We start from the raw sequence: 22,448 nt of genomic DNA on the forward strand, positions 1-22,448 counted from the left end.
CCCTCAATCTTAGCAATGGTTGCATTTTACTTTCCTGGTTTCTGCAGTTACTGCTGAGGCACTTTTCAGTGCATACTGTCCTACCTGTATCCTGGCATTTTATTTTGTCACTTCTCTTAGTTGTGGTTATTGGATTGGATTATAAAATGTGTTTGTGAACTAAGGAGAATCTTAATAAGAAAGAAGTTTATAGATTGTTGAGAGAGTAGAATAAACATTTAAGTGACTCACTTAAATTACATAGTTTATTTGAAAACAAAACCAGTTTAGCTAAGGATAAATTAATACATGAAGGGAGAACAAATGATAAAATAGTTATTAGTTTATATAGCATACATTTGAATTATAATGGGATAAATTTAAAATAAATCTAATTTTTTATGCCATGGAATATTTTTGGAGGACACTTTATCTGAGGCCAGTTAGTATTCATAGAAGGACCTCCAGCCAAAGATAATCTTATATTGATTGACCTTACTGTGCTCAGATTGAGGGAATTTGTACATTTGTAGTGCAGAAAATTTAATGTACTGAGGTAATGAGGTAAATTGCAGTTTTAAGATGCTCTGATTATCTAAAGTGGGAAAGTTAAGAACAAAATAATTATTTTGTTTTTGAATTCAGAAATTGTCCACAGATAAAAAGCTAGAACCAGGATTCAAGTCCCTAGCATAGGTGCCTTTCTCATGAGTGTTCACTAAACATTTATGGCCTTCATTAATTATGATATTTAATTTTTAAAATTTATTTCTATTTGGTGTGTGTGTTGCCTGCATATGTGTCTATGCACCACATCTATGCCTGGTGTCCAGAGGCCAGAAGAAGGCATTGGATCTCCTGGAACTGGAAGTACAGACAGTTGTGAGCTACCATGTGGGTACTGGGAATTGAACCAAGGTCTTCTGGAAGAGCAGTAAGTGCTCTTAACCACTGCACCATCTCTCCAGTCCCAAATTAGGATAGTTAACTTTTCATTGATAAGATGCTGGCTCTATCTAAACATGTAGCAATGATGTTTCTTCTCTGCTTTAGACTATCCCCATAAATACGGCCCACAGGGAGGCTGTGCAGATCACTCCGTCTTTGAAAGGATGAGGAAGTACCAAATGACTGGAGTAGAGGAAGGAGCACAGGTAAGGATTTCAGCACTTGTTAAACTTAAGACATGGAAATGTACTTGGGCAAGTGTTTCTTCTTTTCACATATGTGTTCTAGGCAATATGAAACATTTATACCACTGTTGTGAAATATTTATACTCGTTTAATGCTCAAAGAGGCCATGTACATAACTTAGCAGTAGTAAAGAGGTAGTGCTGGTCACCTGTTTTAAAACTGAGAGTCCTTACTCTTTAGAAAAACCAAGATGATTGATTACTCACTGCAAATAAAAGCTCAGTGCTGTTGACATTTTAATTACACATTGATTTTTTTTCCATTTGATTTTTTAGTCATAAATAGTCTATGTTATGTTACCATGCCCCTAAATTTTTATACCATTTGAATGTCTAAACAAATGCTAGATAAACACTCCAGGAGAACATCAGACTTTAAGAATATGTGAGCCGGTGGTGGTGGTGGTGGTGGTGGTGGTGGTGGTGGTGGTGGTGGTGGTGGTGGTGCACGCCTTTAATCCCAGCACTTGGGAAGCAGAGGCAGGCCCGGGCTACAGAGTGAGTTCCAGGACAGGCTCCAAAGCTACACAGAAAAACCCTGTCTCAAAAAACCAAAAAAAAAAAAAAAAAAAAAAGAATATGTGAAACTGCTCATGGTAGTGAACACCATGCATCCCAGTACTTGGGAGGCTAGGGAAGGATGAAAATGTAATGAATGTGTTCTCAAGTTCCTAAATTTTCTGTGAATAGTTAAAAGTATATTTGATTTTGTTAAGTTAAGGATTGTATAGTTACCTCTAAGCTAACTTCTTCCTCTAAAATATAAGAATCTAGAAAGACTGAAAGGAAAAGTATACAAGAGATAAAAATTTCAAACTCTAATTATTATTATATATACTTTATTAATATCAAAGTAGACTTCCAAGAAAGCATTAGTAAAATAAATACATTTTAAAAAGATTGAGTTCTCTTGTGTTGTAACATTATACTATAACTTCAAATATATAAAGCAGGGTCTGGGGCTGTAGCTTACTTGGTAGGTACCTGTATTTCTAGCACTTAGGAGCACAGGCAAGATATGAACTCCAAGGTCGTCTTTAGCTCCATTTGAGTTTAAGGCTGGTCTTGCTACGTGTGATCTTGTCTCTGAACAGACTAATACAGCTAAAATTGACTAAACCAGAAGGATCAGTAGAAAGGCCATATGATGGTAATTTCAGTTCACTTCTTAGGGAATAGTTGGATAAAGAATAAAGCCCAATAAAGATATGGAAAGTCTGAATTATATGATTAATAAATTTGACCATTTATGTTAATTACTCTACTTGGAAATCACCTTCACACTTAAGACTAACTTAATTTAAATTTTTTCCTCAAAAAATATTTTCATATTGGAGCATTCAGGTTTTTCTCCTGAAGTTAAAAAAAAAAGCTGTATATGCAACTTTAAATGTAGCTAAGATCAACATAAGATTTGATGAAAAAAATACAAATCTTTTATTATGAAATAACATGATTATAAATATCAACTATAACACAAACTTGTGCATATGGAGTACTTTTCAGTCATTTCCAAGCTGAGCAGACTGGCTCCACCTAGAAACCACTTAGATGAAAATCTTGAGGAAAATAGTATTAAAGGCATGACTCCTCCAATTGTACTATTTAGGACTATAGCTTTTTAATAGTAGATTTCTCCATCCTCCATGACTGGGAATTGAATTTAGGGCTAGTTCATGCTAGGCAAGCACTCTACCACTGAGCTATATCACTAGCCCAGTAGAATTTGTTTTTACCTATAATGACACTTAAAATTCTTTTTCAAAATTGTGTATCTTTATGGTATAGTCTCTACAATATAGATACATAGAGAATAAAATGATTATAGCAAAGCAAATATACATATTCATTATCTCACTGTTACTTCTTTTTTTGTGGAACATAATACAGCATTTAAAGTTTATATAAATTAGCAGGGGATTGTCAAGGGAGAAGGAAATATAAAATGTGAATGTAAATTTGGAGTTGTGGCTTAAAATTTAATTCAGGTTCTGTGTGACTATCAAATTAGGCTTAAAACGATGTTTTTGATGTTGTAAATGTTTCTGAGTGTTTAAATTCAACAGTAGTGGCAATTCATTAAAGAAATACTTCCTGCTAAATCTATTTAGTTATAACAATATAGTGACGAACAAACACAATGGGGTTCTTTTTTAAAAACTTATATTCTAGTGGTTGAAGTGATAGTGATGAGCTGGGGACAGAAATTAAACAAATAATAAATGTAAGGTTGCCCTGTATAAGGAAGCTAGGTGAATGGTTCTGTGAAGTGATCTAATGGGTGAACTGACAGTCTCTCCATCTGAGAGAAGATACTAACCAGATCAAGAGAGACAGCATAAGCAAAGACTGGCAGGAGACAGGCAGGCTGTGTTCTAGAGAATCAGAGAAGGCTTCTGTAGTTAGGCTTTGGTCATATGGGGTCTTTTCGGGAAGCAGCATGGAAAAAGATAATGTTTGGTTGGTAAAGAGAGGCTGTGTGCTACTGATCTCATGGAACATATGAAGAATTGAGAGCTTTATCCTTAGAGTAATAGAAACTCATTGAAATATAGTATGCAGATGAATAAGTACATTTTCTTTTTTTGCAAAGATTATAGTCTGAAAACCAGTTAAAAGTCCAGAGATGGTAAGTAGCTTTAGCTGGAGTGTCAGAGCCATAGAAAATGTCTAGACTCCTTAGGTATTTAGGAGTTTGGTAGGACTGGGTTGCAGATGGGAACTGAAGAAGATATTAAAGTACTATGTATGACTATTGACTTACTTTACATTTAAATGAATATATATTTAAATACACTTTGAAAATGTTTAAAAATGAAGGAATTGCATGAATAGTAAGTTATCTATGTGGAGACTATTATGGACAAAAGTGATATTTATGCATAATTTCTAAATATTACAAAATGTAAGTGACATATTTGTACATATTTATTGGGTGTGTGTGTGTGTGATGATCAGAGTCCTCATTATTTCCATCTCCTTGGGTTTTACTACTTTTTGTGTGTGTTAGGAATTCTCAATCTCTTTTATTTGGGAGTTTGTCATTAGCTGCAGTAGAGCAGAGTTGCCCTACTTAGCCATACAATACCAGAGCATGGCACTCCTCCTCTTCTAGGTTTTGGTGTCCACTAGCTAGCCCTCACATTCCTGCCTTTCTTGCTAACTTCTAGTGGCCCCTGTTATACTAATGGCTTTAGAAGTACTTGCAGTATTACATAGTCACATGATATGAAATTGTCCAACATATGTGTTCTAAACTATAAAAATCTATAATTGTGAAACGAGCTACTTACCAGAAGTGATTCTTTGACATACAGGCACGTCAAGAAGAGCATGCTGCTAGTATTGGTCCCGAGCTCCTGAGGAAAAAGCGCACAACTCTGGCTGAAAGAAACACTTGTCAGCTCTATATCCAGACAGATCACCTGTTCTTTAAATACTATGGAACACGAGAAGCTGTTATTGCCCAGGTACTTAAGTTACTCACCATGTTATGAGTTCTCCTACTGTTTTCTTATATAAAAGCGAAAGAAAGTATACAGTTTCACTTGTGCCATGGGGAATCTGTAAACTAAGTGCAGAGGACATGGAAAGACCATTTTAGATTTTGGATTGCTGATCAGAAGAGAGATAAAGGGAATAATTTCCTAAAGTTGCTGACGACACTGAACTTAGGCTTTTGTTATTATTTGTTTTGATAGGAAAGTGTTTTGGACTTGGGGCTGGCCTCATGCATGGTAGACAAAAGTACGAAACTTACCTTTGAAAACAATTCCATCTTCATTTTGAATTTGAAAGAGAGAATAGGAATTTTTCCAATAAGAAATGTATAATTTCTGTTTTGTGTCTCATTGTACTTACTTAGCATTTTCCAAGTAAAATTATTATCTATAGTTTTTCCCTGCCTTTCCCCATGAGAACAAGTCTTACTTTCTGGCCCAGGGTGGCTTGAATTCAGTTTGTGCTGAGGCTGTCCTTGAAGTCATGGTAATCCTCCTGTTTCAGCTCCTAAGTGTGCTGGAATTACAGGTTTGCTCTACCACACTACCTATGGTAATGTCTATTAATCCTTATGAAAATAGAAATGTTTGAGGGTACCCTTTAAAATGTCTTTTTATGTTGAAGATACCTAGAGAAAGTTTGTTAAATTTATTTTTGACTCACAGGATTTGAGACAGAGAAGATGGGGTGCTGTGGTATAGCTGGTGATTGCATTTTGGTGGTGGGAATAGACAGTGAAAGTTTAAGAAGTCTGAAAAATAGAAGAATACAGTAAGCTGTAGTTGGAGGATAGTGGAAAAATGGGGAGCAATGAGAACATTCAAAGGGCAGGGGACAGCTCTGTAGAGAGACAGTGTAAGCCGAGAGGGTATTCTTAAATGTGCACTGTATTTTTTGAAGAGAAAGTGCTCTTGAACACTCACTAAGGATTACAGTCATGAAGAAAAGGGACCCTTTAAGGAGGAGTCACCATTTGAGGAAGTAGAAATGGCTAGAGAAGGGAAACTCAAAGGTAAAGAGGGAGGAACTCCTTTAAAGCATATGTAATCATGCCTGGAGAACTATCTGAATCCCTACAGATGAGAGTGGAACAGGAATAATGAGAAAACTGGATTAGGCCTTGAGAGCACTGAGGCCAGGCATGTGAGTTTAGGATGGACCCTTTAGTCCTGCCTTCCTGTTCCTTAGAGTGTTTATTGGTATAGACTGCTTTTGAAATGTTTTCATTAATGCTACTTTTTGATCATCTTCTGTGCCTTCCCAACACATTTTGGAAGTATGTATACATATTTTCACTTAAGTGGTAGCCAGGGTGCTATTTTGTAGATGAGTTGGAAGGTTGTGTGCAGAGTGGTCAGAGCCAGTGCTTAGGTGGGAGTCAGTTAAGTAAACAGACACCTCTTGAGATCTTTCATTAAATTTATTTCCTTTTAGAATTTAAGTAGATGTAATACCCTTTTTATATTCAGATTATCTCCCTCCTATATACCTCACTATAGTAAACCTTTATTAACTTATAGGGACCTTCTCTATTTCCTTACCAGTTAATCCCCAGCCCCTGAAACAGTGCTAGTACATAGAAAGTAATCAACAAATCTTTTGGAATTTGTGCCAGTGCAGCAACAGAAGGACTGTTGTTGAGAAAGGAATGCATGTCCTGATAATGTTAGATTCTTGTAGAAAGTATTTGAATTTTAAGGACAAATAAAGACATTCCAGGCATTAAGGTGAGTAAAAAGGAGGGACATGGGACTCTGCAAGCTGGATTGATGAAGCAGTTTTTAATAGGACTGAAGTAGGGGGTGCACTTAACTGATTGATTCATTGGTTGGTTGATTGGCCAGAGCCTGGGAAAAACAGAATATCCACTCTGCCCTAGCTCACTCATCTTTTCCATTCTGTTCAACACATAGTATACACATTCTAAAATTTAAATGTGTAGCATAGTTCTTGGTGTTACAAGGAAAAATTAATAATCTTTTTCATAATTTAACAATGCCTCTAAAATGTTTTGTCTTCTTTTTTAATTACTAGATATCCAGTCATGTTAAAGCAATTGATACAATTTACCAGACTACAGACTTCTCCGGAATCCGTAACATCAGTTTCATGGTGAAACGCATAAGAGTAAGGAACTCCAGTAAAGACATTTTAAAAAGTAATACGGGTGCTGGAAAGATGGGCTCAACAGTTTAAAGCACTCATGCTCTTTCAGAGGACCTAGGTTTGGTTCCCAGCACCCACATGGCAGCTCAAAAACTGTCTATAACTCTGGATCCAGAGAATCCAATACCTTTTTCTGGCCTCCATGGGCACCTACCTACATGCACGTGATGCATTTACATACATGAAGGCAAAACACACATAAACACACATAAAATAAAAATAAATCTTAAAATTAAAAAAAATAGTAAGGATCAAGTTTACAAAGAAAGAAAATACTTGCTTTTTACTTGATCTTTATACATGAAATAACATAGTAAACATAATTTAAATCATATCTACCATATCTACTCTTGTTGCTTCTCTTACACACACACACACACACACACACACACACACACACACAGAGTTTATGATTTAAGAAACAAATCTAGGAGTCTGGGGAGATTGTTCAGTTGATAAAGTTCCTGCCATAAAGAACCTGAGTTTGGATCCTCAACCCATATAAAAGCCAGTTGTGGCCCCATGTATTCATAACTTCAGTACTGGGAGAACAGAGATAAGCTGATCCCTGAATTGCTCATTGGCTAGTCGATTTGATGAGCCCCAGGTTCAGGGAGCAACTGTGTCTCAAAAATGAAGTGGAGAGCATTAGAGGAAGACTCCCAGTGTCAACCTCTGACCTCCACATGCACATATACACATACCACTGCAAGACTCAAATCTGCAAGGCCTTAATCTATACTGCAATAGAGGTAACAGTGCTGCTTTGGTCTGATAAACATGGTTCGAACTCCCCCCTTTTTTATTACTAGTTTTTTTAAGGTTTGCCTTGTGCATGGTTGTTTTGGGTGTGTCCCTTTTGTTTATTCTAGGACAGAGGAAAAATAAATACAGTGTTTAAATAAAATTAGAAGTTGGAGAAACACTTATAATCTTGAAACAGCTTACAATGTCATGTGTCAGGTTTTGAGAAGTCTTCTAAGAAATAAAACTGTTCCTCTAAATTTGGCTATGGAATCCTCTTCTGTGGTAACATCATTTGTAACTCTCAGAACCTATTGTACAGAACCACAGGGTACTGAATGTAATTTCTTGTCATTTCTGTTGTACTGGTGATAGCTAAAATTGAATCTAAATATTAGGTATATTAAAAATGGGTAGTTAATATTTAAGTGTTACTGATTTTAACTAAAATGATAATCTCAGTTACAGTCCTACAAGCTGCCATATTCTTCACTGATACACACATTATCTTCAGAGTACCAGTAATTTTACTAAACTTTCCCCAAAAGTTGTCAGATATTCATTGTTTTCTATTGTTGTATTTTATTGCTTGGGAAAATTACTGTTCCAGTTTATATGCAGATAAATATTGAATCACTGATAAATTAGGCTAAGTAAAGAATTTTCTGAATTTCTTAAATATGTGTGCATATCTTTTAAGATTCTAATTTTTAAATGGATATGCCTGGGTTTTAAAAAATTTACCCTCTTATAAAAATTTTTACCGTAAGGTTTCTTTATATTTTTATATTTTTCTTAAAATGATTTGATAACTATATATACTAGACATTTTTAGTACATATATAGTTTATCTAAAAACAGCTGAAGGTATTCCTTACTTTCAAAGGTAGTGTAAGTAGATTTTGCATTGGTTTATCTCAAGGTGCAATATGGTTTATATTATATGAGTCACTTATAATCACTAGAAATCCTTAAATGTGCAAGTAAATGTGGAAAATAGTTTGAGCATTGGTTTTACTGGCAAAGTAATAAAATGTAACATAATAGAAAATAGTGAATATCTAACAACTTTGGGGGAAAGGTAGAGTTTAGTAAAATGATTGTATCAGTAAGAATATGGCAGCTTGGAAGATCATAACTGAGATTATCATTTTAGTTTAAATCAGTACTTAAATATTAACTACCTATTTTTAATATAGCTGACTAAAATTTAGATGCAGTTTTTAGTTATAGCTAGTATAACAAATGTCAAAAAATTATTTCTATATGAAGTGGATAAAGGCATTTTTATGCCTTCATGCATGGGTTGTTATAATATATACTTACCTGATTTTGCATAGTTTTGTATTAAATGACTACAACTAACTGTGTACAGTTAATTGATACTTAAACCGGAAGCTCTGAAGTGTGTCCTTAGATCATTGTTCACAGTGGCATTTAATCCTGAAGTTCTGAAGTGTGTCCTTAGATCATTGTTCACAGTGGCATTTAATCCTGCCTCTGAGCCTCTTGGTTTCTGGAGGGTGTAGATCCTAAGAAACTGTAATTCTCACTGTATCAGTTATAGCTAGCCTTTCAGTCTGATGTGAGTTTGCCTTCTAGAAAAACATTTACTTTCATATAGATCTTTTCTAAGATCTATTACCCAGTTTGTGGTGTGATTTCCTAGGAAAGCGAACTGCTCTAGGATGCAAGAGGATAGCGGGCATCGGTGGAAGAAGCAAGGTTGATACTTGAAAGTGTTGTTTAGTAAAAGTTTGGTGTTCATTGTTCTTCAGATTAGGAAGGAGGGACTGTGGAGGAGAGCAGTAGCTGAGCATTAGATAAAAGATTTGCAGGAGCCGGGCGGTGGTGGCGCACGCCTTTAATCCCAGCACTCGGGAGGCAGAGCCAGGCGGATCTCTGTGAGTTCGAGGCCAGCCTGGACTACCAAGTGAGTTCCAGGAAAGGCGCAAAGCTACACAGAGAAACCCTGTCTTGAAAAACCAAAAAAAAAACCAAAAAAAAAAAAAAAAAAAAAAAAAAAAAAAAAAAAAAGATTTGCAGGAACAGTTTAAAACAGTAAGAGAAGTTGAAAGTAGAATTCAAAATTCTTACGTATATCCAAGAAAACAATGAATCAAGAAGTTAGTTGGGTTTAACTCACGTGCAAGAAGAACCAGGAAAATCTGGCAAACTTTGTCTTGGACTCCATACTTATTTCATGTTCTAGTTATTAGCTGGTGATGAGGTTTTTGTATCTTTATACTTGTCCGCATTTGTAGAGCTCCCATAAACAAGACCTGCTGAGACAGTTGAGTTTGAGAAACCATACTTCCTTTACTAGAACTTAGGTACAGTGTCTCTTCTCTATGGCTTCTGTTTAGGAATCTGGCAGATCCTTGCTGGAAAATTTAACATCTTCAATTTCACTTTCCCTGCCCTGCTTTCCTTTTGTTCTTTTCATTTGTGTGTTTATGGTTTCTGTGGCCAGTTCAGGACTGTGTACAGTTCTCTAGAACCCACAAGTGTTGTCCAGGTCTATGTGGGAGGAGGTGGGTAGGAAACAGCCAATAGTAATTACTTATTTAAATTACTGTTTTGGATTTTAGATCAATACCACCTCTGATGAAAAGGACCCTACAAATCCTTTCCGTTTCCCAAATATTGGTGTGGAGAAGTTCCTGGAGTTGAATTCTGAGCAGAATCATGATGACTACTGCTTGGCCTATGTCTTCACAGACCGGGATTTTGATGATGGTGTTCTTGGTCTGGCATGGGTTGGAGCACCTTCAGGTAGATTGTGTGATAATGTCTTAATACTCGGAAGGAAAAGCAACTTTGGGGGAAGATTAGGTTTTACTAAGTGTAGGAGAGAACAGTGCCTATACAGGACTTTAATTCATATAACCTGAGTTAAGACCAGATGCACAGCTGGGCAGCAGTGGCGCACGCCTTTAATCCCCCGCACTCGGGAGGCAGAGCCAGGTGGATCTCTGTTGAGTTCGAGGCCAGCATGGTCTACAGAGTGAGATCCAGGACAGGCACCAAAACTACACAGAGAAACCCTGTCTCAAAAAAAAAAAAAAAAAAGACCAGATGCACAACAATGCAAATGGTGGAATAGATGAAGCAGCTTTTTATTTGAAAAAAAAAAATGTATGAGTTGACCTTGTGGTGTACACACATGTAATCTCAGCTCTCAGGCTGAATCAGAAGGTTTGGGAAGGTAAGTTCAAAGCCATCCTATACTGCATAGGGAGACCCTGTCTCAACTAACTAAGTAAATAAATAAATAAATAAATAAATAAATAAGTAAGTAAGTAAAAATTTAAAAAGAAAAGAGGAATATGGGAAGTACCCCGATTTTGGGATTTCTAGAAGCTGACACAATTTTGTGGGAAGAAGTAGTACTTGTGACACTCTAAAAGGGAAACCTACATTTTCCCACAAAAGCTAAATGCTACTAAATTCCCCTGCTTCTTGGAATAGGGCCAGAAAGTCAAAAGGGCAAAACTATGCTTTTACTTTGTGGAAAGGAGAAACAAAACAAAAAACAAACAAACAAAACGAAAACAAAACAAAACAAAAAAACGTACAGTCTTTTCTGTTCTGCAGTGAGAGAAAGAACAGAAAAACTCTGGTCAGAAGCAGCAGATAGAAAGAAAACATATCTGATTTCCTCTGGTCTTTATTTTTACAGCAGAGATGTGCTGCCTGAAAGGCAGGCTAGGCAGCAAGCCATGTGCCACATACGGGCTCTGTTGGTATCATCCATGATCACTATGGAGATGGGGTCCATCATTGAGACGCTTGAGATGAGTAGTCCCCATCCCATTACAGTGGGTTTGAGGGAGCTGTTGACAAATTCAGATTTACTCGCTGAAAGATGGGTAGAAAGGTCCTCAGATTCTTTGGATATGAGTTTGGATGTATGGAGTCTGAGTTGTTTGTAAACTTTAAAGCCATAAACAGTGATTTCTCCTTTTTTTTTTTTTTTTTTTTTTTTGGTTTGTTTTTTGAGATAGGGTTTCACCGTGTGACCCTGGCTGTCTTAGAACTCACTCTGTAGACCATGCTAGTCTTGAACTCACAGAGATTTGCCTGCCTCTGCCTCACGAGTTCTGGGATTAAAGGCATGTACCACCACCACCCAGCTGATTTCTGCTTTTGATGCCTCATTTCTATTTAAAAACTGATTTTTCTGTGGGGCGTTGGTGGCGCACACCTTTAATCCCAGCACTCAGATTAAAGTGGCAGAGGCAGGCGGATCTCTGTGAGTTCGAGGCCAGCCTGGTCTACAGAGTGAGTTCCAGGACAGCCAGGGTCACACAGTGAAACCCTGTCTCAACTCCCCACCCCCTCAAAAAAAAATTGAGTTTTCTTTACCTGGTATAAAGCACATCTTTCTCTTCTTTAGTTTATTCTATGATTTATTTTTTACATTTCATATTAAGTAGTGTGTTTTATTTTACGTTTCTTGCTCTTTCTAAGGCAGCCAACAATAATACCCTTATTTGTATTTTCGGTGCTTTTTTTTCTCATGTTGTAAAATACACTGGATTCATGTATCACTAAGGTACAGATTTATGTCACAGATTGCTTGTCCTCCTGTAGTATTGTTTTAGTCTTTGTCTATGGTCGTCTTCTTTTCATGTTCCTTGCACTGTGACAAGTTGTTCAGCTCTTTCTCTCCCAGGATGTTTCAGATTTTATAAATTCTATTCTCTTTTCCCTTCAAATAGCTGAAAATTTTTTTCACAAAATTAATGATTTCCCTTTTCCTATTAATTAGTAAGTATTATAAAAGCTTGGGTGTTTATTTGGATTTTCTTTGCATATTTTCTAGATAGTCTCAGGTGAGAAATGGTTCTCATCCTGTGAACCATAGCTAGCCATGCTTGTATCACCTGAGACCTGGGAAGGAATGTTGTGGTTCACAAGCTCCACCTGTGGTCCTTTGAGTCAGGAACCCTTAGTATTAGTTTCAGCAGTCCTTGTTTGGACAAGCCTTCCAGATAACACTGCTGCACACTAAGTGTGAGATTTTTGTCTCTAAAGCTTACTCACCAAATACCTCCAGAGCAAACAAGATTATTTCAGATTGGGAACCTGCTACCATTTCACATTTTCATTTACAGACTGTGGTTCATTAAAAAAAATGCCTGTAATCCTGGTGGAATCATGAGTTCAAGGCCAGCCTTCACTACCTAGTAAGACCTTGTCTCCAAAAGAAAGGAATGAGGGGCGGGAGAGGAGAGGAGGGAGGGGAAACTGCAGTCAGGATATAAAATAAATGAATAAATTTATTTTTTTTTTAAAAAAGGAATGGCGGGGTAGGTGGATACTACAGGAGCTTGACCAACTTTCTTGAAATCTTTAGATACCTTCCTGCCTTTTACGTACATAACTGCTTAATTTCCTTTTAAAAAAGCTTTATTGTTTCTTTAGAACAGTTTTTAGAGTTACAGAAAAATGAAGCTGATGTTATGGCGAGCCCTACACACACACACACACACACACACACACACACACACACACACACACACACACACCCCGCAATGGTTTTAAAGAGTGCTGTTTGGCTGGGTTGTAGGATGTCCTATACTGATGTCAGATGATTTTCTTATGATTAGATAGAGTGTGGGGGCTTAGGGACACTTAGTATTTATGTCTAGATTTCGGGATATTTGGACCATTACTTTGTTTACTACTCATTTTGCTGACATGACACTGGGTAGAGTGTTTTTATTGTTAGGTTCTTTGTGTGGGTGAAGCAGGACTCTACCTTGGCCTATCGTGAGTAATGATAGGAGATTGAGTAGTCAGAATGGAAAATATGACTTTTTTTCCCTCCCTTTTCTGCTCTTTTTCCTTCTGGGTTAATAACCTTTCCCCTTTATTTCAGGTCTAAAATACTCTGTAACTTGACTATTAAATCCCCAGCTCTGGGTCTTAGAAGGCTTTTCCCAAAAGCTCTTAGAGAGAGGATAGGCAGAGATTAGAGGCCAGAGTGAGGGAAGGAAGGAGTCTTTCCTCTTTTGTCTCAGTTATCTTAATACAGGGTTCCTGCCTTGAAATAACACCAGCAACTTTGTCCTCTTAACTGAACTAATTTTGAATTTGATATGCACTTGATTTTACAAGGAATGTTGCATATATAATCTACTTGATTATCCCGGGATAATGGTTCCTGCTTCCCAGTAGAGGTTACATTTTACTGCCTGCATTTTCTTCTTTCTTAAGAGAGGAAGCTGGACACAGGAACTCTGTTATGCTTCAGCATTATCATGTAGAGTAATTGTTGAGGCTCTGTGGGAATAACAGAGGCACTAAGAGCCCTGGGCTCTTGCCTACTTTTTTTTTTTTCTTTCTTTTTATATATACAGTCCAGTAAATTACTTTGCATCAGATTAATTTATATTATAATTTATTTTCTCTCCTTCCTTTGAGACTCCATCTTTTTGCTTATGTCTTAATTGTGTTTGTTGTTACCTTTTTCTTTGATAATGCTTCATAGCTGACTTACTGAGTTTATAGTCTGTTAGTATTTCTTAATCTTTCATTATTTGGTCTAGGTAATCTTTGTTAATTCTTTTTTTTTTTTTTTTTTTTTTGTTTGTTTGTTTTTCGAGACAGGGTTTCTCAGTGTAGCTTTGCTCCTTTCCTGGAACTCGCTTTGGAGACCAGGCTGGCCTCGAACTCACTGAGATCCACCTGCCTCTGCCTCCCAAGTGCTGGGATTAAAGACGTGCGCCACCACCGCCTAATTCTTATCCTGTTGTTTAGTTGCCCTAAATTTAATTTATTAAATTCTGAAGTAATTTCACTAGTCAAAAACATGGTAGTAGAGAAGATGTTACGTTATGGTTAATTATCACAGAGTATGTATGCTGTAGGCCTGTGAGCTGTAGGCCTCTTGGCTGACACAGTTGATGTAGGAAAATGAGGGTTGAAATATATTAATAGTAAGTTTCTTGTCTTTATGTCTTTTGTTGTTTTTCAAATAATCTCTTCTTTTTCTTTTGTGCTGGAACCAGGACATCATGTACTCTACCTCTTACTTAAGGCTTTCTTGCAGTAGAGTGCTGCTTTAGGTGTCTTTGATAAAACAAAAACAAAAGCAGTATCTTCCCGGTGAACTGAGTTGACTTGGAGATTCACACTTAAAACTATGCCTTGCCATAGTGGAACCATCAGAAAGGGGCCTGGTTCTCAAACAGAGATATACAGGGGGAGTGGCTCAGTGGCAGAGTACTGGCTTAGCATGTGTAAGGCCTAGAGTTTGATCTACGGCACCAGGGAAGAAAGTCAGTCCAAAACTCAGGAAAGATTACTCTATAGTTTTCTTCAGGGTTAAACAGATAACCTGTTACCATTTGATACAATGGTTTTGTAACAAAATAAATGCTATCTTGAGATGGAGGGCTCACTGTACACAGGCTTAACTTGAATTTATGTTGAACTTGGGACCTTGTTGCAGGTTCCCAAGAATTAGTGCTAGGATTACAAGTAAAGTCTTTAAGTTAGATAGCTATCACCTTCATTCTATTGCATTTCATTTGCTGAACCTCTTTAATACACCTCTGAAATATATTTCTCTGGCTTGTTCTTTCCTGTGTTAACCTGTCTCAGTGTTATCATTAAGTGAACATGGCTGTAGCTCGCTCAGGTTACTTACTGCTTTTGATTTGAGTAAAAACATTTCACTCTTCTCATTTTATTCACGTTTTATTTCTCTCTGATGACTCTGCAGCAAAATGTGTAAAAGCAGTTACTGAGCTTGAGTTACAGTCAACTAAGTGAGATGTGTCTCTAATTGACCTTCTGGCATGTCAAAACTAGTTGCAGTATTTAAATGCCATAATTTATAAAATACAATTTAGTATCTTATTTTTTCCTGTATGATCTGAGTTGTTCAATGTATGCTATTAGTCTATAACTATATTAAACTCAAGACTTGGAGCAGTTATTTAGGAGATTAAGCAATATATAAATCATAGGGACTATATTTAAGAAGAATGTTCTCAAAGATCTCAAGATCACTTGTATGTATGTTGCCTTAAGTTAGTTAGTCCTGAAAACTACAGAAACATGTTAGAGTTATTAAAAATGTGCCTATGTACTCTTTTTCTTTTAACTGTTGTGCAGTATGGAGGCTTCTGTGCCTGGTTCAAATTTGACAGGAGTTACTTTGTACTAGTTTCACATGACAAGTCTTCACCGAGGCAGGATATTAATTTACTACTTGCTCAAAGTTAATGTGCGGTGTATAATTCTTCCAGAGTACTTACTCATAGGTTTAATTTCCTAGTTCCTGGAATGATGCAACCTTCAGAAAAAGAACAGAAAAGATCAAATATTCATAAATCGCTCCCTGTTTTCTCTGTTTTCTGTACAGGGAAGGGTGTGTGTAGAGACCATCATGAAGGCTGTCAGCGCTTTGTGGGCTAACTCTGCACTTGACTTAGTCCTCACCTTCCCTTTCCATGAAGTTGCATTATGATTTCAGCTTGCTAAATCATAACAGTTTTCCAGATTTATGTTTGTTGCCATATGTTTAATAGGAATAAAGCAATAGCTTGTTTTTGTTGTTGTTGTTATTAGGGTATGGGGACAAACAAGGTCTTTACTTAATAGGCTAGTTGTGAATTTAAGATTCTCTTGCTTCAGTTTCTTGAATGCAAAGATTACAGGCATGCTCTAGTATTCTTGGCTGTAATCATGCCATTCTTGCAATTCTATTTCCAGTTGTCTTCTATTAAAGTTTTTTTCAGGAATTTAAAACATTAGACTTTTTAAATGGTTTAGTAGAATGGTTGTATTCTAGTGTGTTGACTCTGAAGTGAAATAATTTGATTATCTGAATATCTTAATCCATTTGATTTTGTCTTTTAAAATACCAAATGAGAGAGAAAGAGACAGACAGAGAATGTACAGATGGCTCAGTGTTAAGAATATTTACTACTCTTGAAAAGGACTCGTTCAGTTCCCATCACCCAAATCAGGTGGCTAACAACCACCTTTTAATTCTAACGCTAGGGGATTTGGTACCCTCTTTTGGCGTCTGTGAGTACCCACACACATGCACATACCTACCCACCCCCCCACATATATAAAATTAAAATTAATCTTTAAAAATAATACTAAATAGGAAAAGCTCTTTATTTAAATAGTAAATTTTTGTGATGCTAAGGACCAAATCCAGGACCTTGGCACCTGAGACAAGTACTCTGCCACTGAGCTACATTCTTTTAAATGTGAGCGTAGACTGAAGAATTTCTCCTTAAAAATGTTTATAAAATTAATTAAAAGAAAGAATAAGCTTGGTGACATATGCCTATAACTGCATGTGGGAGTCTGAGATGAAGAGGATGGCAAAGGACCAGCTAGGTTGATTTTTCTAATTTATTTTCTCTTTTATTTCTTGTAAATTTCTTTGGTTGTGGAAGCACTGTCATTTTGATCTTGAACTCCAAAGTTCTTGTTAATGAAAAGACAAGGTACAAAGTAAGTTACTGTGCTTACTCTAAGTAATTTCTTTTAAAATTTGAAAATGAATTCAGGGCACATTGCAAAATCACAATTCAGGTTGGTTTGTTTGTTTTTTTTAAGTTTCACAGCTGCTGAAGAAAGAGTTGTGTGACTAGTACAGTAAACTTCTAGCAAACCAGATACTCATATTCTTCCATATTTACTTTTCTGCCTTTCCTTTCTTCCCACCTTCTCTCCACCCTTCTTTCTTTCATCTCTTCTTAAATCCACGTCACTTGGTTGGTGTTTCACCAAAAGAATGCATGACGGAAGCATTGCATCGGAGGACTGCCATCCCCTGCTGAATGCTCATCACTGTTTGTAGAATTGGCTTTTGTAGAATGTACTTAAGGATATTTTAACTTTTATTTAATTTATAAGTTTTCCTTTTAAAAGATGAAGGGGTATAAGCTTTGATTCAGTATAAATGTGGACTTACTCAAATTTAAAGGAAGTAGAAATTTTTTCTATGTTAATGGCAGCAAAATATTGAGGACTTTTTGATGCTGAAAAACATGTAAGGATTGTACACAATCCTAGGGTTTCTTTGCAGGGACTATTAACATTTTATTTTAAATTATTTTTTTTTAAATCTTGGACTGCAAGAACTTTGGAGTATTTGAGTCATTTAAGTACCAGTTGTATTTTAAATTGAAAAATATAAATGTTTCAACTCTATAATGATTTCGTTTACTTTTTACCTGTTTTTTTGCAGAGGAATGGATAACTAATTTAGTCTTTTTATTTTACTTTATTACTTTTTAAAAATCTGAATTAGGAAGCTCTGGAGGAATATGTGAGAAAAGCAAATTGTATTCAGATGGCAAGAAGAAGTCATTGAACACTGGCATTATTACTGTTCAGAACTATGGCTCTCATGTGCCTCCCAAAGTCTCTCATATTACTTTTGCTCATGAAGTTGGACATAACTTTGGATCTCCAGTAAGTACTGCCTATTTATTAAAAAATTTAAAAAGTGATTAGCCTGAATTTTGTCTCCAGTGATATTTTGTGGTACAAGTAATGTACATATGAATGTTTAGTGTTAATATGCCAGAGCATAGTGATGAAATTGACCATACTGAAAATAATTCTGTGAAAGCACAGAATTTTATCTGGCTCCTTTGTGGGAGGGCAGCTTTGAGATAGCTACCTCATGTCGCCTAAGCAGTCTTGAATTCCTGATCCTCCTGTCCCTACTTCCCAAGTTCTGTGAACATAGGCATGCACCAACCATGCATGGCTTAGTCTGGCTTATTCAGACAGAAGGTTGTCTATCTATATTTGCTGGTTCTGAAACAGTCACCAACACTTATTACACTCAAAATTTCTTTTGAATGAGTCTCCTTTTATTAGTCTAGTAAATTGTATGATGGCCTTTTAGCTTTGTTTCTGTTATAGCAATATTGTGATTTACTTGAGCATATTTTTCTGTTGTGGAAATAGATTGATACTTTACATTTTCTTGTGATAAATTCCTGATATACAGAAGAAGAAATAGCATAACAGGCCATGTTCCCATCATGCAGAACAGGAATAGGAAAGCTTTTCCCAAAGGGCCTACTTGACATTTTTGTTAGGCTTTGAGGGTAACATTTTGTCTTATGTTCCATGTTCTTTGTTTTTTCAATTCTTCAAATTTGGAAAGCCTTTCTTAGCTTAGGCTATGTAATAGCAGCTTATATGTAATATGGGCTCATTTACTGACCCCTGAATCAGTTAGTAATTATCAAGGTTTTGCCTTGTCTACTTTTTGTATTCCTTTCTTTTTCTTTGCTAAGATGTTTAAGTTATAACATCTTTACATGCTTTAGAAAAAAAGGTTTCATATATAACTACAATGTGATTATTGCACTTATAAGAGCTGTCTTTGGTACCCTGCAACACTTGTTGCATTCTGATGATTTTTAAGTGCTCTGAAACATCACTTTAACTCAGAAATAGAAAATAATGAAAGATTCTGTGTGCTTTTGCTGGTGCTTATTAAGTACATGTTTGGGAAAATTCCACTTGATAACTGTCTAAATTCATCTTACTGGGACCTTATTATTTGTAAACATGTAATTGTTCATTATTTTAAGAATAATTTGTTGGTGTTGAGGATGTAGGTCAATATAGAGTATATGTATAGCATACATGAAGCCCAGGGTTTAATTTCCAGCACCAAAATAAATACACTAATAAAAATATCATGAACTTGTAGTTTAAAATCTTAAAAGGCACTTCTGAGTTTTCCAAGTTTGTAAAATATATTGTCTCAGACTTTCCTTGTCTAAGTCTCCATCAGAAGTTGAGAGGTTATTTTCAGAGGAGTTCTTGAAGTATCAGACATGAGCAGAGGGCTGATGCTGATGATAAAGTTGCAATTTCAAGTGCAAGGAAACACCCCTTCTTCACAACTCCCTCCATTGCAAGCCTTGCCAGAGATGTTGTCATACCCTCCTAATACCTTTTCTCTTCTCTGTCCCAGGGCCTGGCTTTTTTTAAAATTTTTATTTATTTATTATTATTATTTGTTTTTAGAGACTGTGTAGACCTGACTGTTCTGGAATTCTCTGTGTATACCAGACTGGCCTCAAACTCATGGCACTTCTCATCTTAATCTTTATCTGACTGCCAATGAGTTATATTTAGTAAATTAACATTATTGTATATTTTATGAATTGTTTAATAGATAATTTGTTTCTCGTTCCTTGTCTGCTTTGTTAACCTTTCCCTCTACTACTTGACTACTTTTAATGACATTACCATGCGTAACCACACCCTTTCTTTGTGCATGTTGTTAATTCTACTATACATATACCTGGTAGATGCTTAATAAATATTTATTGAGTGATTTATAGATGAACTGGAACCATAAACTCCCAAACATGTCCACCTTGACATCTTTCTCTGAAATCTCTTTCTGTCTGCTTTGCTCCTGCTATGTCTCTGTGCCACATAATGTTACTTTCTCCAGGTGGTTTACATTATTCTTTATGTTCACTTTTATTATCCCAAATATTTATTGTGCATTTGTAAACTGCTTTGTAAGCTTTGTATGGAAAGCTGTAATCACAAATGAGAAAGGTCCTGCTTTTTAGTATGAAAAGTCTGATATATTTCTGCTTTTACCAGAGTGGTCTTTGTGCAAATCTAGCTATAATCATGCTTCTCTGACTTTGCTTCTGCTTTGTGATGATACTGCTGGTAAAGTTTCCTCATCCTGTATTTAGGCCTTGCTATAATTCAGTTCAAAGTTGTGGTGATATTTTGTGTGTGCTCTAACAAATAAAGCTTGCCTGAAGATCAGAGAGCAAAGCCAGCCACTAGTTCTTACCTCTACAAAATCCTCAGCCTGAAAGAACTGAGTTCCTGTCTCCTCCCACCTTATATTCCTTTCTCGGCCCAGCCATATCACTTCCTGTCTCAACTTACCTAGTGCTGGGATTAGAAGCATATGTGCCTTCCAAGTACTGGGAGCAAAGGCATAAGATCCCAAGTGCTGGGATTAAAGGTGTGTGCCACCACTGCCTGCCCTCTATGGCTAACTAGTAGCTGGCTTAGCCCTCTGATCTTCAGGCAAGCTTTATTTGTTAGAGCATACACAAAATATCACCACATTTCCCCTTTTTTGTCTAAAATAAAGAAGAAAGTTATAACTAATATAAGAAAAACTATACAATAAGTACAATAACTATATACAACATATGCAGGCAATAAATACATCAACAATGTCTAGTCTATTTGCATTTGACAAATTCAGAGAAAATACTCTATTATCTATTCTATCTTGGTGAGCCCAAAGTCTTGTACGTAATTCACTTTCTATCCTAACTTGCGTTAGCATCTAAAACTATCTTTTGATGTCTCTCAACCTTATACACTTTACACTTCTTTAGTGAGTTTCTTTTCTAAGTCTGGTAAACCAAGGAAAACTATAACTATCTAGTCTTCAACTCCCTCAGAGACTCAAGAAGGAAATAATATTACCTGAGTAAACAGGAAATGTAAGCGACTTCCAAAAAATGTGAGAAATGACAGAAACAGCTGGCTGCCTGGACAGTCACCCAAGATTCCGCTGTAATGTTGGAACATCCATCTTCAGCCTACAGGCTTAGAATATCTGACTGACTTCTCTGTGAAGTATGATATTCTGAAGGGCTGTCCTACCTTGGCTTGGCAAAGTTTGGCAGTCTTTTCTTTTGTGTCCAGCTTGTCCCATTGGAAAGCATACTATCAGCAGTCGAGGCAAGGGCACTTTTTTGCCTAGTGGCTAACATTTGCCACAAAGAAAGTAAACTCCATGTGGAGTTTCTTCCATGTCTCTCATCTTCTTTGAAGTAGATTGGTGCTGCCAGGAGCAGACATGTCTCATTGTCATTAAAAAAAAAAAAAATAACAACAAAAAAAACCCTATGTTATTAAAACATCTTAAATGCCATATTTTGTAGATCTCTGAAATGTTTGAAGACCACCTAACTACCTAAAATATATCTCTTTGACCTTGATAACATACCTAACATGACTACAAGTTTGATTGTAATGACTGACTACTCATTTGCATTTCTTTGTATCCTAATTAGTTTGTAATAATAACTTTCAAGGACTAGAAATTTGCATTAAATTGTTAAATGAGTTTAATAGGTACAGTATCCTGAACAAGATTAAAAATGTATGTACAGTATAGTCTAACAAAATTAGTCTCAAATTTGTATCAGTATACAAAATTTGTGTACAATATACAAAAATCCAATCCAATGTAAAATATTTAAAACTAGTAGTTGCTTTTTAAAAGTAGATTCAATAATATACCTTTTTAATCTTACCATGTCTATATCCTCTTTTCTTTTCAGAGTAGATTCAATAATTTACCCTTTTATCCTATCATATCTGTATCCCCCTTTTTTCTTTTTCTTTTTTTTTCTTTTTTAAACAAGAACCCTGAATCTAATCTCCTATGTTCAGCTTTTTCCTCCAACCATTACCAATACAACCTATAACCAACCACCCTAAACAATGACAAATATCCGTAACCCATTGGATGACCAAAAACCACCCACGCACCTCTTGGGATTATGGGCATTATATTCTTAAATTTATTTCCTGCTGTCTGGGGGCGACAGCATCTTTAGGAGATCTTGAAAAGAAAAAATTGAGTTAATTATCAAGTCCTGGGAGAGATAGCAGTATCATTTGTTGTCCAGTCTCTGCATAATGGGAAAGTGCAGGGCTTGTCTCAAGTCCTGGATAGAGTAGTCTATGAGGCTGCATCATCTCAGCTAGCTACCTCGAGATTGTCCTAAGCAGTTTGCAGTCCAAAGCTGATCTTTGGGTGGTGTTTGTCAGCTTAATGGTGTTATCATAGTCCAT

The 22,448-nt window shown here is 36.2% G+C and overlaps 1 protein-coding gene across 1 annotated transcript in view; it reads left to right on the forward strand.

Moving 5' to 3' along the window:
* The window catches only part of Adam10 (ADAM metallopeptidase domain 10), a 110,813-nt gene that overhangs the window by 65,188 nt on the left and 23,177 nt on the right, over positions 1-22,448 (forward strand). Inside the window, exons 5-9 of the mRNA XM_059268205.1 lie at positions 1,033-1,133; positions 4,490-4,642; positions 6,708-6,800; positions 10,175-10,358; positions 17,875-18,038. Coding sequence (XP_059124188.1) covers positions 1,033-1,133; positions 4,490-4,642; positions 6,708-6,800; positions 10,175-10,358; positions 17,875-18,038 — 695 coding nt within the window. The remainder of the gene's footprint in view (positions 1-1,032; positions 1,134-4,489; positions 4,643-6,707; positions 6,801-10,174; positions 10,359-17,874; positions 18,039-22,448) is intronic.

The sequence above is a fragment of the Peromyscus eremicus genome, chromosome 7 (assembly GCF_949786415.1).
Source record: "Peromyscus eremicus chromosome 7, PerEre_H2_v1, whole genome shotgun sequence".
NCBI classification, from domain to species: Eukaryota; Metazoa; Chordata; class Mammalia; order Rodentia; family Cricetidae; genus Peromyscus; species Peromyscus eremicus.